Raw genomic sequence first — 15,858 nt, 5'->3', positions numbered from 1 at the left:
CAGACATTTTGTAGACCTTTTGAATATTTGCTGGTGAATTTTTTTTTTTTTTTTTTACATTTCTTTTGTTACTTGATATTTTTTTTTTTATAAATTTTTTTGAAATAATTTCAGACACTTTTTTTTACATTTCTTCATTTTAATTTTATTTATTTGACATTTTGTTATTTCTGGACATTTTCATGTTTTGTTATGAATACGTTTCAGAAATAGTTTTTGCTCTCAGGCGCCTCCTGGTGGTTTCGGAGCTTTTCGTTAATACTTTGTCTTTTTTTTTTAAGTCTTCGGCTCTGATCGGAAATCTGAAGGATTTGTACTGAACAGATTTTTCCTCTGCATGACCTTTGACCTTTGCTCTCGTGTCTCTTCTTTCTGTGTTCAGCCTCGTTACAGCCTGAGGAGCCGACGCTCGGAGACTCACCGTCTTCATCGCTGAAGGAAAGTTCAACGTTTATCATCTTCTGTTGGAAACTCGTTTTTAAATTTTTCGAAATGTCAATAAAACAGTTTTAGATTTTAAAATTCGTGTTGAACTGTTGTTCAGGTGTTTGTCACTGCCCCCTGCTGGACGTCGGCAGCAGCTGTCGGAAATCCTTCAGTCTGTTCAGTTTGAGGCAGCGAAACAAAACGGAGATAAAAATACTTCAAATCAATTGTGTCTGGTTTGATTGACAGGGCTGTAAGGCAGTCAGGTTTCCTGTATAGTTGGGCGGGGCATAGTGTCTCCTAGCTCCTCCCCCAGCACATCCAAATATGGTCACTTCTGGCTCCAAACAACCAAGACAGTGACGGATGATAATCTGGCAGCTCACAAACCGACAGTGACATCACTACTAGTTTGGAGCAGGAAGTGACCATATTTGGATGAGCCAGAGGGAGGAGCCAGCGGTGGATCTGACCGTTCTGATTGGAAACCTGACGATACTACGTCCCGCCCACCGATAGCTGTAACCTGACTGCACCACAGACCTGTCAATCAAACAGACACGCCCCCAAAAACAGGTCTTCTTGAATCTTCTTTTCTAATGAATGAGGGATTATTTTCAGATGGACCTCCAGAAAACTAATAAGAAGGAGTGACTTTAGCTAACAACACCGAGATAACTGATGGACACATTTTATTCACTTTGGATTTGATGAGAGAAGTTGAATGGGAGTCTATGGAGCCGGAGGCTTTTTGGAGCCGACCTCTAGTGGCACTCGCTGGTATTGCAGCTGAAGACACTTCTGGATCAGAACCATTTTACAGACCTGAAGCTACGAACTCTTTTACATGAAGTCTGCAGCTGCTGCTTGTTGTAAACGCAAGTCCCCTTGAACGAGAACTGGGGAGTCGCATTATCGCCACCTTCTGGCCGGTACCGGCGTAGCAGCGGTCAGACATGCTGTTATTTGTTTCCATCTTCTTGAGGGGTAGTTTATTTATCATGTTTTACATTTTCCAACCACAAAAGATGTTTCTTGTTTAAGTTTTGGCAGGACATTGTGTCCTTATGAAACCAGCAGGGGGCAGCATTGGTGACGAGCTCAGCTGGAGGAAACGTTTTTGGACTTCTTGTTGGTCTGAAACGTGATCGTTGTTATGATTCCAGACTCTCAGCTCAGGAGGAGGGTGGAGCCCCCTGCTGGCTGACAGACTCCGCTCACTTTGTTCTGAAACTTCACTTTAATGTTCCGGAGGAGTCACGAGGAGGAGACGCAGTGGAGCCGAGACTCAGAGAAAACAGGAAAAATAATAATAATTAAAAAAAAAAAATCCTGCTGGAATTTTTCTCCAGTTTTCCTTTTGCTTCGAATTTCAGCTTTAAAAAAAAAGAAAAAACAGAAAGAGAGAAAATGAGAAACAGACCGCAGAGAGGAGAGGAGAGGGAGGAGGGGAGCCAGTCTGGATCAGATGTCTGGAGGAGGAGGAGGAGGAGGAGGAGGAGTTGTGGTGTCGGTCTGCAGCGCAGATCAAACTTTCACACAAAAGCCCGGAGCTGCTGAGCAAAGACCGACCAACCGACCGACCTTGTGTGTGTTTGGATAAACTGGAGCTGGAATGAAAGAGGAAAACTCCTTGGAGGGAGTTGAAGAGGAGCAGCAGCAGTAGGAGGAGGAGGAGGAGAAGTCTGGAAAAGTGGAGGCGCTCCTGCAGGAGGAGAGCTGAGTCGGCACATTCTGCAGACGACGTGGTGGATTTCAGGACTCAGAAGTTTTATTCTCCAGTTGTTTTTTTTTACTCCGATCCGAGCGGCCCGGTAGGAACTCCTGTGATTGTTTCCGTGGTTACGTGACGTGGAGATGGAGACGAGGAGATTCGGAACGTTGGGATTCCTGAAGGAGTGACGGGAAGAGAGGAGAGGAAGAGATGGGAGAGAGAGGAGGAGGATGATGAAGGGGGGGACACACTTCTGACCTCCGCATGGCCTCAACCGGAGACCGAACCGCCAGAGACAACTAGAGACAACTAGAGACCACGAGAGACAACTAGAGACAACTAGAGACCACGAGAGACAACTAGAGACCACGAGAGATCAAACCGCCAAAGACCGAACTGCCAAAGACCAGATCGCCAGAGACTGCCAGAGACCACTAGAGACCACCAGAGATCAAACCGCCAAAGACCGAACTGCCAAAGACCACCAGAGACGATCAGAGACCGAACCGCCAAAGACTGAACCGCCAGAGATCACCAGAGATCACAAGAGATCGCTAGAGATCATTAGAGACTGCTAGAGACCAAATCTCCAGAAACTGAAGACTGAACTGCCTGAGATCAATCCACCGCAGACCGGACCAGCAGACTAAACCACCAGAGACCGGACCAGCAGACTAAACCACCGGAGACCGGACCAGCAGACTAAACCACCGGAGACCGGACCAGCAGACTAAACCACCGGAGACCGGACCAGCAGACTAAATCACCGGAGACCGGACCAGCAGACTAAACCACCGGAGACCGGACCAGCAGACTAAACCACCGGAGACCGGACCAGCAGACTAAACCACCGGAGACCGGACCAGCAGATTAAACCACCGGAGACCGGACCAGCAGACTAAATCACCGGAGACCGGACCAGCAGACTAAACCACCGGAGACCGGACCAGCAGACTAAACCACCGGAGATCGGACCAGCAGACTAAACCACCGGAGACCGGACCAGCAGACTAAACCACCGGAGACCGGACCAGCAGACTAAACCACCGGAGAGCCTCAGCTGGAGTTTATTTTTCTGAATGGAGACTAAAGTGAAGCAGAAAAGTGATGCTGACTTCTGTATCTGTGTGGATCTCTGTGAACCTTTCAAAATAAGAGTCTGTTTTTAACATGAGAATGAACTGAATGACCGCAGACAATAAACGCTGACCTCTGACCTGCGAATAGGTGTGGAATAACGTACCCGCGCAGGTGTCGGCATGCAGCTGAACCGACCTCGCAGCGCCCTGCTCGGGTTCGGCCTCCCCCCTCTTCCTCCCCCTCCCCCTCCTCTTCCTCCTCCTCCTCCTCCTCCCACATCCTTCTCCAGTCAGTTCAGCACCAAGAGGTTCTCCTACCACCTCAACACAACACCTCCACACAGCGGCAGCAGCGCCACCCGCAGGACAGGTGAGTGCACTGCAGCCTTTGAACACTTCTTTCTGGGGGCGGGGCTAACAGCTGGTTTTATTTGGACCTGGTTCAGAGTTGGTATGAATCTGATGAGGAGCCTCCTGGACGCCTTCCATTGGAAATCGCATTCTGTCTGAGTTGCGTCTAATTCTTTGAGTTGTGTCTCATTCTTTGAGTTGTCGCATTCTGTCTGAGTTGCATGGCATCCTTTGAGTTGCGTCGCCCTCTTTGAGTTGCGTTGCATTATGTTTGAGTTGCATCTAATTCTGTCTGAGTTGCGTCTAATTCTGTCTGAGTTGCGTCTTATTCTTTGAGTTGCGTTGCATTATGTTTGAGTTGCGTCTAATTCTTTGAGTTGTGTCGTATTCTTTGAGTTGCATCTTATTCTGTCTGAGTTGCATCTTATTCTGTCTGAGTTGCGTCCCATTCTTTGAGTTGCGTCGCATTCTTTGAGTTGCGTGGCATTCTGTCTGAGTTGCGTCTCCCTCTGTCACATTGCGTTGCATCCTGATGCGTCTCTTCGCATGCTATCGCTGTTGTTGCTCAGTGAAAAAAAATCCGGACATTCTTAAACAGACGTTTTTCATTCCACCAAATGAACGACATTAAAAAGGTTCATCTCTGCTTCTTCTTTCGTCTTTTTCGTCTTTAAGTTTGTTGCTGATGTTGAAACAGTTTCATGAACATTTTAACGGAACGTCGACCTCAGAAGTCCGAAACATAAAAACTCCTTTTCCTGTCGAACGTAATGAAACTGGTTCTTTTGTTTATCGTCACTGTGGACGAAGGCAAGAAACGGTTGAATGTCTTCGTTGCAGCTCGACGTTCAGTCTGAGACCGACGCTGTCATCTGTCCAACGGCTGATGATGATGATGATGATGATGATGATCTTCTTCATCACTTCAAGCTATTGTATTGACTGATTGTTTGAAAACTCAGCATGACGTCTTGTTTTTCACCCTAAAACTCAAAACAAGTGGATTCACTGAAACAGAACCAGAGTGGTTCGGGTTCAATTTAATTCAATTTAATTTGATTTATATCGCACCCAAATCACAACACAGGTTATTTCATGGCACTTTAATACATTAAAGTACAAACATTATACAGACAAACCGTACAAGTCAACAATACCCACACAAACTAGGAGGGAAAAACTCTCTTTTAACGGGAAGAAACCCCAACCGGAAAGAAGCAGGCTGAGAGGTGGGCGGAGCTTCTGCCTCTGAGGGAACTGAATGAGAGGCAGAAAAATAAAAAACAATAAAACTATGGGAGAGAAAAAGCATGAAGTTAATGAGATGTGACGGTGAGACGTGAGTTATAGAGAGGAAAGAATCAGGTTCAGGTTCAGGTCTTTGGGTCTTTGGAGGTTTGTGGCTGAAGGTCAGAGACACACTTCATTACATTAGAGCGACTCTAATTCGATCTCTCTCTCTCTCTCTCTCTCTCGAGGTCACGCAGGTCACATGATGTTTCCATGTTTAGAATCGATGGTTGAGAACCGTCATGTGATGCCGCCGCAGATTAAGCCAATGATACGAACACAAACACAGTGGCTCAGTGTGTGTGTGTGTGTGTGTTTGTGTTTGTGTTTGTTTATCTATCTTTGTGAGGACATGATGTCGGGTCTGGACGAGACCCTCAGAACCGGGTTTCAGTCTCAACGATTGCATTATGTCAACACAATACAAATTTGTGGCTTTTGCATTCATTAATCGATAAATTACTCGATCTGTGCTTGTCAAAAGTTGAAAGTGAATTTTCACTTAAATTCTTTCAGATCAGATAAATCAGATGTGAGTGATTTTTAAAGCTTTAAAAAGAACAATGGAGCGTTTGTTGATGCGACTCTGATCTCTGTGTGACGGATGCAGTCCATTAGTCAACACGGTGAGTTGCGGTTTGAGCGAGCGAGGCAGGAAACCGCAGACAGCGAGGCAGAGAGAGAGAGACATCGTGTTTCTGACACTTTGTGAAGTCGGATTCTTAGAAACGAGAAAATTCAATTGGAAGAACAGAGTTGCAGCTGTTTTGGTGCTTTTATTGTGAAAGGACGGGAACAGGATGAACATATTTCAATTTTTTGACAGAGCAGACGGTTTCTGTTCCTCACCGACTCGTAATTGCGGGATTTATAGTTTATTTACAACCTGCAATGATCAAAACAAGCTCTGAAATGAGGTTAATATTGAGAAGAAGCTAATCAAATGTTTCCAGACCAGATTAGATATTTATGCTGAGTATATATAAGAGTTCATAGCTTCCAGTTCTGAAAAATTAGGCCTTCAGCTGCAATACCAGCGAGTGCCACTAGAGGTCGGCTCCAAAAAGCCTCCGGCTCCATAGATTCCCATTCAACTTCTCTCATCAAATCCAAAGTGAATAAAATGTGTCCATCAGTTATCTCGGTGTTGTTAGCTAAAGTCACTCCTTCTTATTAGTTTTCTGGAGGTCCATCTGAAAATAATCCCTCATTCATTAGAAAAGAAGATTCAAGAAGACCTGTTTTTGGGGGCGTGTCTGTTTGATTGACAGGTCTGTGGTGCAGTCAGGTTACAGCTATCGGTGGGCGGGACGTAGTATCGTCATGGTTTCCAATCAGATCGGTCAGATCCACCGCTTAGCTCCTCCCTTCTACCTCATCCAAATATGGTCACTTCCTGCTCCGACTGGCAAAGATGGTGACGGACAGAATCTGAACTGGAGGATTCGTAACGTTCATAAAACACGTCGTGTTTTCCAGACGATATCAAGCCTCTTGAGTATTTACCAGTCTGGTATCGTCACCCAAATCAGAACCAGCCTTCAGAACCGGGTCCAAGCACAGAACTTGGAGTCAGGACGTGGTTAGCCTAGCCTAGCATAAAGACGGTAAGCAAAAGGGGAAACTATGACACATGGCTTCTGTCTGAAGCTCCGCCTCCTGTATATCTGTTTGTTAAGAGTGGTGTGAGGGAGTTCAAATGTTACGAACCCCCTCCTCCCCCCCTCTTCCCATCCTCTTACCCAGCATGCCATGCAGCACTGACAGATATGAGCAGATATGAATGAAGAGCTGGGGGTTAAAAATAGACGACAGATTCAGCTGCTGAACCAGGAACGATAAACCTCGAGGTGTGTGTGTGTGCGCGTGCTGGTACGCCTATCTTTGCGGGGACCGACGTCAAGTTTGAGACCTTGTGATGACGTTTGTGGAGAGTGAGGACTTCTGGGTTCGGGACGGACTTTTGAAGTTGATGTTTGAGGGTCCAGACGTTTACGTTCAGTGTTCAGAGTCCTGGTAATTCATCACGAGACTCAAGGTCCTCATGCTGATAGAAAGACAAACATGTGTGTGTTGGCTCATCACGTACTGACAGATGGACGGTCCTACTGCTGATGGAGTTTCTACTCTCGTTGCTACTCATGTTTTACAGTTTCTAGTGTTTCTACTTTTTTGTCCAAATCATCATCATTTCTACGGTCGTTCTTACGACATTTTCTGCTCTTGATTTTGTCGTATTTTGTCGATTTTCTTTTTTATTATTTAACACCATACAGACACAGTTTACACACAGATATACAGTACAACAGATGTGAGGTCACAGACTGGATATAAAAGTGTTCGTAGCTTCAGGTCTGTAAAATGGTTCTGATCCAGAAGTGTCTTCAGCTGCAATACCAGCGAGTGCCACTAGAGGTCGTCTCCAAAAAGCCTCCGGCTCCATAGACTCCCATTCAACTTCTCTCATCAAATCCAAAGTGAATAAAATGTGTCCATCAGTTATCTCGGTGTTGTTAGCTAAAGTCACTCCTTCTTCTTAGTTTTCTGGAGGTCCATCTGAAAATAATCCCTCATTCATTAGAAAAGAAGATTCAGCAAGACCTGTCATAGACCTGTGTTACATTTCATACTTCCCCTCCCTCCTCACTTCCTGTCTGCCGCTTCACTCCCAGCTGTTCCATAAATGGTTAAACAACCCCCCACTAAAGAAAATAGAAATAAACATGTGTCAGCTGCTTCCTGAATCTGTTCTGAGTTCTGGACGACTAACAGCTGAAGTCTGAGCGGAGACATCCGAAGCGTCCTCCCTCCACTCACGTGTCCCCGGGGGGACGAACGGACGAGCTCAGCTCTCTGTAGGTCACTGGGTCGCTCACTGTAGCTGCGGGGGAGGGGAGGTCAGAGGTCAGAGGTCAGCCTGTAGTTTTTATCTCCTCCCCTGCCAGATGAATAAGAGGGTATGTGTGTGTTTACTGTGTCTGTGTTTGGGGTGCGTTTTTTTTTCCGCCACACGAGACAGCGCCGTTTTATGCCTCATCCCTCCACAGACGGGTGGAGTTTAACTGCCTCCTGGCGCATGTAACCCAAGGGTGTTTGATTTGTTGATCAACAGTCGAAACTCTCTTCCTCCATCGTTTTACAGCTCCCGGGGCGTGTTTGTTTTATATAACACCGATGTGGGTGTGTTTGTTTCAAGCTCAGATACCGGGGAGGCCTGAGGGGTGTGTTTGTTTTGATCACCCTGTCTGTTCATCTGTTTCAGCAGCACAGTAACAGGGATGTTTCTTTTTATCATGTGGTGACCCAGCTGTGGGGTGGAGTTGAAATTAACTTTGTGTCTCTGCAGTGTTGTGCTCAGGAGCGCTTGTTTTACTACAGTGAGCAGCCTGAGGAGCATGACAGACTAATTTAATAAAAAAAAATAAAAAAAAAAAAAAAAAAAAAATTTAATCCTTGTTTTCCCTGTGGAAGATGTGTTTATGTTTAGCAGGATGTGAGTAGAAGAGAGACGCTGGTTTTCTCATGTGCAGCCCTTTTGGGGGACCATTTCCTGTCCTCCACGTCCCTCTGTGGTTTAAGAAGCATATTTTTATGTTTATCCTTTATAAGGAGGAGCCAGCGGTGGATCTGACTGATCTGATTGGAAACCATGACGATGCTACGTCCCGGGATTATTTTCAGATGGACCTCCAGAAAACTAAGAAGAAGGAGTGACTTTAGCTAACAACACCGAGATAACTGATGGACACATTTTATTCACTTTGGATTTGATGAGAGAAGTTGAATGGGAGTCTATGGAGCCGGAGGCTTTTTGGAGCCGACCTCTAGTGGCACTCGCTGGTATTGCAGCTTTAAGACACTTCTGGATCGGGACCATTTTTCAGACCTGGAAACGGTTGGCTTATTTGCCTACATTTCCCAGCATGCATTGCAGTAGAGTTATAAAAAAAAAAAAAAAAAAGATACATTTTCAGATAAATTTTCCCCAGAAAATAAATCTGAGCTCATTTGGAAACAGATCTGAGTTATATTTAATATATTTTACTTGAGTGTAATTTCACCAAGTAGTTATGGTCCCAGTACATTTTTTTTTTTAAAAACAAAGAAAAGAAACTCCAACAAGTGAAAAACAATCATCATAAATTCAATAACAGAAAGAACTTGAAAGATAAAATAAATAATTGAGCAACATGTGACTTTAACATTCAGTAAATGAACAGAAGAAATAGAATGTGTCTCTGTTTAGTTAAATTAGATTAAAACTCAAAAGGCTACTGAAATTTTTTTGCCTTGAAAATTTGAGTTTTTTCTGTGTTTTCTTGTTTTTTAACAGTGTAGTTCGACCTGTTGTTGTCTTCATTCTGAACTCTGCTGGTTTTCCACTTCAGTGTTTCCAGGTGTCCTGCAGACGTTTAAAAGGCGTCTGAAGTCTTTCGTGTCTCCTGAAGGAGCCGCGAGACGTCTGAACGCTGAAAACCAGCAGTTTGAAGTCAAACAATCTGCCGGTGGAAAGAAAAGATTTGAGAGATTCTGTGTTCGAAAAATGAGCCAAAAAATAAATCATCAATTAATCAACTAATTGTTTCACTTCGGAGGATCTGAATGTTTTTTGGATCAGTAATAAGAAAATATATGCAAACATTAATGTACATTAATCATGAATTTACCTTTCTGTCAGTTAGAAACAATCAGTGATCGAAGGTTGAGCCCTGAGGTGCTCCAGATTTAACATACGATCCAGAACCAGTCCAGGACAAAATCCAGTCTAAAACCAAAGCCAGAACAAGTTCTGAACAAGTCAGAAACTGGTCCTAAAACTAGGTCCAAAACCAGAGTCCAACTCTCAGCATCACGGATCCGTCTGGGACGACATGAAGTGACAGAAGACGCCGAGTCGGACTAAATCCACAGAAGAACAAACTGTATACAAGTTCTCCAAGATTCTCCAAATACGGTCCAAAACCTCGAGACTGAAACCAAACCAAAACCCAGTTTTGCACTATCTCCAACACCAGTCCAAAACCGAGTCCAGAACCAACTCTGATCCAGTCTGAAACCAAACCAAAGACCATTTTCTGAACTACGTCCAAAGCCGGGTTCGATACCAGTCTATGACTGCATCTGAAACAAACTCAGAACCGATCAAAGTCCAAGTCCAGAACTCGTCCTAAACATGTCTAAAAAAGCGATTTCCTACAGATGTTGTTCCAGATTGTTTCCAGATGTGATTTGGATCTGATTTCATTTCACGTGTTTGTTTGTTGTTGTTTTTGTTTTTTTACAGTCCAGACTTCTTTTTTTTTTTATGAATCCGGATCCAATATAGAAACCGGATCTGGATCTGAACCGGGTTCTGACTTCTTATCTCTGCAGGTTGTGTTTCCCGGATGGTGATCAATCACACCGTATTCTGATGAATTCACACATTTTTTTATTACTGTCACCTCCACTCTCTGTAGCCCCCCCCCCCCACACACACACACAGCTCCGCCGCCTCCTAATTTGTTGTCAAGGAAACCAAAATGGAGGAGAGAGAGAGGGAGCATCTCTCTCTCTCGTTCTCATCCCCCCTCCCCTCTCTGCCGCCGCCCGCCGCTCACACACCGGGCAGCCCTCCGAGTCAAACCGAGCGGATCTAACCTACTTATCCGTCCTGAAGCAGCAGCAGCAGCAGCAGCCGGTCGGTCTGCTGTCGGTCCGGACCGTCCGTGTGTGTGTGTGTGTGTCTGCGGGGGTCCGAACCGGTCCGGCTCGTGCCTGCCTGCCTGCTGCCTGTCTGTCTGTCTGTCTGTCTGTGTGTGTGTGTGTGTGTGTGTGTGTGTGTGTGTGTGTGTGTGTGTGTGTGTGTGCGCGCGCGCGCGTGTGTGTGTGTGTGTGTGTGTGTGTGACCCGGTTTCTTTCTCCTGCTGTGGACCGGGAGAGCCGCTCTCTCCCCGCACCAACATTTTCTTTAATGACCGGATTTGTGTTCTGCTGCGCGATGTACATGGACAGAAGCAGCCTGACCAGGGGTGAGTCTCCGCCGCACGTTACCCCCCCCCCACCGACATCTGCACCGCGTGCATACACACACACACACACACGGGCGCGCGCGACACACGCACAGCAGCTGCAGCCTCGTTTCACCACCAGCGCGTTTATTTTTACATTTAAAATTTGTTTGAGCAGAAATATTAAGATTGAGCAGAATGAATCCCGGTGATGGAGAAGGGGATGGGGGCGTGGGGGGGCGGGGGGGGGGGGGGGCGGGAAGAGGGATTTTTGGAATGACATACGCGCGCCCGCTGCTCACCAGGCTTGCCGCGCACGCGCACACACTGACCGACATCTCGCCGCAGTGAATGTAGGCTAGTATGGCTGCGCGATATTACTGCGTCTGCCAGATGTGTGTGTGTGTGTGTGTGGGGGGGGGGATCTCACGTCAGCTGGAACATCGGCGTTCACGTGACCTCTGCTGCTGCCAATGGCTGTCTAATGATCCGACAGATGTCAATCCGATCGATATCTGCCATCAGCAGGAACATCAGACGGACAGCAGCCGATCCGCGCGCGTGCGTGATTTCATCGATGGACTCTGATCCATCGGTGTCGATCGGATGTGTCTGAATATCAGGACGGGTTCTTGTGTGTTGGGTTCGTCTCTGCAGACAGACGGACACACCCCCTCCACACACACACACACACACACACACACACACACACACACACACACACACACACACACACTGCAGATGGAGCAGCTGAATTCTGTATTCCAGCACCAGAACCGTTTCAGAACCAGTAAAAAGGAACCCTGTGACATCTTTTAAAAGGGGGGCGTCGAGAACGTCAACCAGCAGAACCAGTTAATAGAACCTCCAGAACCAGAGACGAACATCCTGCCTTATTCTCTTTCGTCGCAGTGGTACCGGCTTTAAACCTGTTTTGCGGGAGGGGGGGGGGGGGGGGGCTTCATCGCTCCTCAGCCTGCAGGCTGCATGCTCCGAGGTCGTCCTGGTCGTTTCCTGTTGCGACGGGAAGTAGTCAATTTTATTCCAAAATCTGTGTGAAGTCCAGTTCCAGTTTCAGACCCGGTGAGGACTTCCTGTCTGGACATCCTGCCTGGACTTCCTGTCTAGTCGAGGGGTTCAGGTGTGAAGCTGGTTTAGTTGGGTCAGCGTTTCTGGGGGACGTGTCATGTGACCGAGCGTCTTCACAAAGGTAGAAGTTTGATTTAGACGGTCTTGTTCTGGTCTGAGATGTGTGTGTGTCGGGTGTGTATCGGGTGTGTGTGTGTGTGTGTGTGTGTGTCGTGTGTGTGTGTGTGTGTGTGTCGGGTGTGTGTGTGTGTGTGTGTGTGTGTGTCGGGTGTGTGTGTGTGTGTGTGTGTCGGGTGTGTGTGTGTGTGTGTATCGGGTGTGTGTGTGTGTGTGTGTGTCGGGTGTGTGTGTGTGTGTGTGTGTGGGGTGTGTGTGTGTGTGTGTGTGTGGGTGTGTGTGTGTGTGTGTGTGTGTCGGGTGTGTGTGTCCGGGTGTGTGTGTGTGTGTGTGTGTGTGTGTGTGTGTGTGTGTGTGTGTGTGTGTCGTGTGTGTGTCGGGTGTGTGTGTGTGTGTGTGTGTGTGTGTGTGTGTGTGTGTGTGTGTGTGTGTGTGTGTGTGTGTGTGTCGGGTGTGTGTCGGGTGTGTGTGTCGGGTGTGTGTGTGTGTGTCGGGTGTGTGTGTCGGGTGTGTGTCGGTGTGTGTGTGTGTGTGTGTGTGTGTGTGTGTGTGTGTGTGTGTGTGTGTGTGTGTGTGTGTGTCGGGTGTGTGTGTGTGTGTGTGTCGTGTGTGTGTCGGGTGTGTGTCGTGTGTGTGTGTGTGTGTGTGTGTGTGTGTGTGTGTGTGTGTGTGTGTGTGTGTGTCGGGTGTGTGTGTGTGTGTGTGTGTCGGGTGTGTGTCGTGTGTGTGTCGGGTGTGTGTGTCGGGTGTGTGTCGGGTGTGTGTGTGTGTGTGTGTCGGGTGTGTGTCGGGTGTGTGTGTGTCGGTGTGTGTGTGTGTGTGTGTGTGTGTGTGTGTGTGTGTGTGTGTGTGTGTGTGTGTGTGTGTGTGTGTGTGTGTGTGTGTGTCGTGTGTGTGTCGGTGTGTCGTGTGTGTCGGGTGTGTGTGTCGTGTGTGTGTGTGTGTGTGTGTGTGTGTGTGTGTGTGTGTGTGTGTGTCGTGTGTGTGTGTGTGTGTGTGTGTGTGTGTGTGTGTGTGTGTGTGTGGGTGTGTGTGTCGGGTGTGTGTGTGTGGGTGTGTGTGTGTGTGTGTGTGTGTGTGTGTGTGTGTGTGTGTGTGTGTGTGTGTGTGTGTGTGTGTCGTGTGTGTGTGTGTGTGTGTCGGGTGTGTGTGTGTGGTGTGTGTCGGGTGTGTGTGTGTGTGTGTCTGGTGTGTGTCGGGTGTGTGTCGTGTGTGTGTGTGTGTGTGTGTGTGTGTGTGTGTGTGTGTGTGTGTGTGTGTGTGTGTGTGTGTGTGTGTGTGTCGGGTGTGTGTGTGTGTGTGTGTGTGTGTGTGTGTGTGTGTGTGTGTGTGTGTGTGTGTGTGTGTGTGTGTGTGTGTGTGTGTGTGTGTGTGTGTGTGTGTGTGTGTGTGTGTGTGTCAGCAGGTGTTTTTCGATGCAGGTTGGGGTTGTGTTAGCCTAGCTTAGCACAAAGACCGGATGCAGAGGTAAAACCGTTGTCTTGTTTCTCTGTGGAAGGAAGAAGGATGTGGCCTTTTAATTTGAAATTATTACAGGAAGTTGCAGGCCGAGCTGTGATAGGATGCAGCCCATAAAAATTCCTTCAGCTGAGTGTCAGGAAAAAAAAAAAAGAATCTCTGAATTTTTCTGTGAAGTTGAATTTCATGGAAAACTTTCTGCAGGAACAACGTTGTTGTTGTTGTTGTTGTTGTTTGTGTGTTTGTGTGTTTTCATGTTGAAAAACATCAAATGTCTGCTGAAAAAAATTGGACCTATCAGCTCGTTAATCTGTTTATGGACCCACCTGCCTGTCTGTCTGTCTGCCACCGACTGAACACCCGATCACATCAACCTGACTGATGTTCTAGTGAACTACAGAACAACCATCAAAACATGATAAGTAGAACATCTTTAAGAACCCTTAGAACCGTATCAATGACAAGGATGTGATGAACATCAGATTTAAGGTGTGTTGGTGTTGCAGGTGTGCAGGGGATTGTGGGTAATGTAGTTTGGAGAGTTTCCGGCTGAAACGAATCACTTCCAGTCTGTCGCTTCAACGCCGGCGGCTGCTGAGCTTCATAAAAAAAACAGTCAAACATCTGCTCCACATCAGCCTGTTGATGTTTTCCCATGACCTCCCAACACACACACACACACACACACACACACACACACACACACACACACACACACACACACACACACACACACACACACACACACACACACACACACACACACACACACACACACACACACACACACACACACACACTTCTATATTTAACTTCATTCATGCTCACAGCTCTCGTTGCCGTTAATACAACTGATTCATTTTATTTATTTTAAAGGCACTACGTCACATTTCGGTTCCTCAGATACAGAAACATGCAAATTAACAGGAAATATATAAAATAATTCACATAATAACATCAAAAAAACAAATGATTACTGCAAGCAAACGGTAGAACATGATAACATTAAAACATCAAAGATCTTCTTATAGAAAAATGTAAACTTGTGAAAAATGAGGCTAAAATATTCAATAAATAATAAAAACCCTCATTAAAAATACTGAAAATACAAACAAATTAAAACTTGTTTATATCTGACATTTTGATTGAGTCTGCAGGTTCTCATGTTGTTTTTTGACAGTTTGACCTTTTTACGATGCAGATTTTCTACATCAATCAATGTTCTGATGCTGAGGTCAGAGGTCAGGGGTCAGAGGGCGTGACAGTCGTCCATGTTCGATATTTTTCTTCATGAATATTCAATCACCTGAGAGGAGAAGAAACAGCGACTCAGCAGAAAAACTGAATATCATAGCTCCCCCTTCAACCTGAAATCTTAATATAACACAACAGGAAATGCTTTCATTTTGCCACCATGTGGGCGTGGCCTGTCTGACTCCTCCTCCTCCTCCTCCTCAGGTCCCTCCTCCTCCTCCAGTCCCAGCTTGGTGACAAAGAGCCTGTCTCTGGAGCCGTCCTGCTCGCCTTGCGGGCACCAGGAGACGCTGGATGCTGACGCCCCCCAGCAGCCGAGCTCCGACCCGGGGCCCCGCTGCTCCACATCGGGCCCCGCCTCCCTCGAGGGAGGGGCGGAGCCGGCAGAGCGTCGCAGCTCTGCGAACGGGCTGCTGCTGGTGAACGACACGGGCCCGCCGGAGCTCCCGGTTACTACGACGCCGCCGAGCAAGAGCAGGCCGCCGCTGCCGGGGCCGAAACCTCAGGGTGAACGTCCAATCAGCACGTCTTGTTTCTAAGAACTTTCATGACGTCATTACAAACCTTAACCTGTGACTCCGCCCTCCACAGTGCCCCCAAAGCCCCCACACCTTCAGCAGCAGGCGGGGGTGTCGAGGACACGCCCCCGAGCTCCAGAAAAGCCGCTCCCCCCTCCGCCGCCCTGCAGGCCCCTCCCATCGGACCCTCGGGGGGGGCGGACTCCGCCCATCCGCGCCGAAGGCACCGCCTCCCCGACGTGCGTGCTGTCGCTCATCGAGAAGTTTGAGCGGTGAGTTCTGATTGGTCAGAAGGAGGAGTGATATCATCGCGCGTCTGTTATTGTTTGTTTATTATGTTTGTTGTTGTTTTGTTTACAGGGAGCAGATCATCGTGGTTCCCGACATCACCGGGGGCGCTCTGTGTCCCCGCCTCCCCGACTCCTCCTCCTCCTCCAGACCTTCGTCACCGCCCTCATCGTCATCACCTGCCCCTCCCCCGCCTGATGAGGACACGCCCTCTGAGCTCACGGGTCATGATGACATCACACAGGTGGGCGAAGGTGAGGAAGCAGAGGGTGACCTCCACGACG

At 47.4% G+C, this 15,858-nt stretch overlaps 1 protein-coding gene across 2 annotated transcripts in view; it reads left to right on the top strand.

The window, feature by feature from the left end:
- The first annotated feature begins 1,972 nt into the window (after nucleotides 1–1,972).
- The window catches only part of fgd1 (FYVE, RhoGEF and PH domain containing 1), a 22,536-nt gene continuing 8,650 nt past the window's right edge, over nucleotides 1,973–15,858 (top strand). The window contains exons 1-4 of one of the 2 annotated variants that reach the window (XM_069716614.1): nucleotides 1,973–3,589; nucleotides 14,973–15,275; nucleotides 15,360–15,558; nucleotides 15,647–15,858. The exon at nucleotides 15,647–15,858 is cut by the window's right edge and continues 530 nt beyond it. In XM_069716614.1, the coding sequence (XP_069572715.1) occupies nucleotides 3,400–3,589; nucleotides 14,973–15,275; nucleotides 15,360–15,558; nucleotides 15,647–15,858 (904 nt within the window). In that variant the 5' untranslated portion in view covers nucleotides 1,973–3,399. Of the gene's footprint in view, nucleotides 3,590–10,429; nucleotides 10,872–14,972; nucleotides 15,276–15,359; nucleotides 15,559–15,646 lie in introns of those variants that run through there. The other variant, XM_069716615.1, reaches the window with a different exon arrangement.

The sequence above is a fragment of the Brachyistius frenatus genome, unplaced genomic scaffold (assembly GCF_029030835.1).
Source record: "Brachyistius frenatus isolate BFR_SWC_R1_liver_20210118 unplaced genomic scaffold, ASM2903083v1 Contig_159, whole genome shotgun sequence".
Lineage (NCBI taxonomy): Eukaryota > Metazoa > Chordata > Actinopteri > Embiotocidae > Brachyistius > Brachyistius frenatus.
The sequence above is the reverse complement of the archived record's forward strand: the minus strand, read 5'-3'. Positions and strand labels throughout refer to the sequence as shown.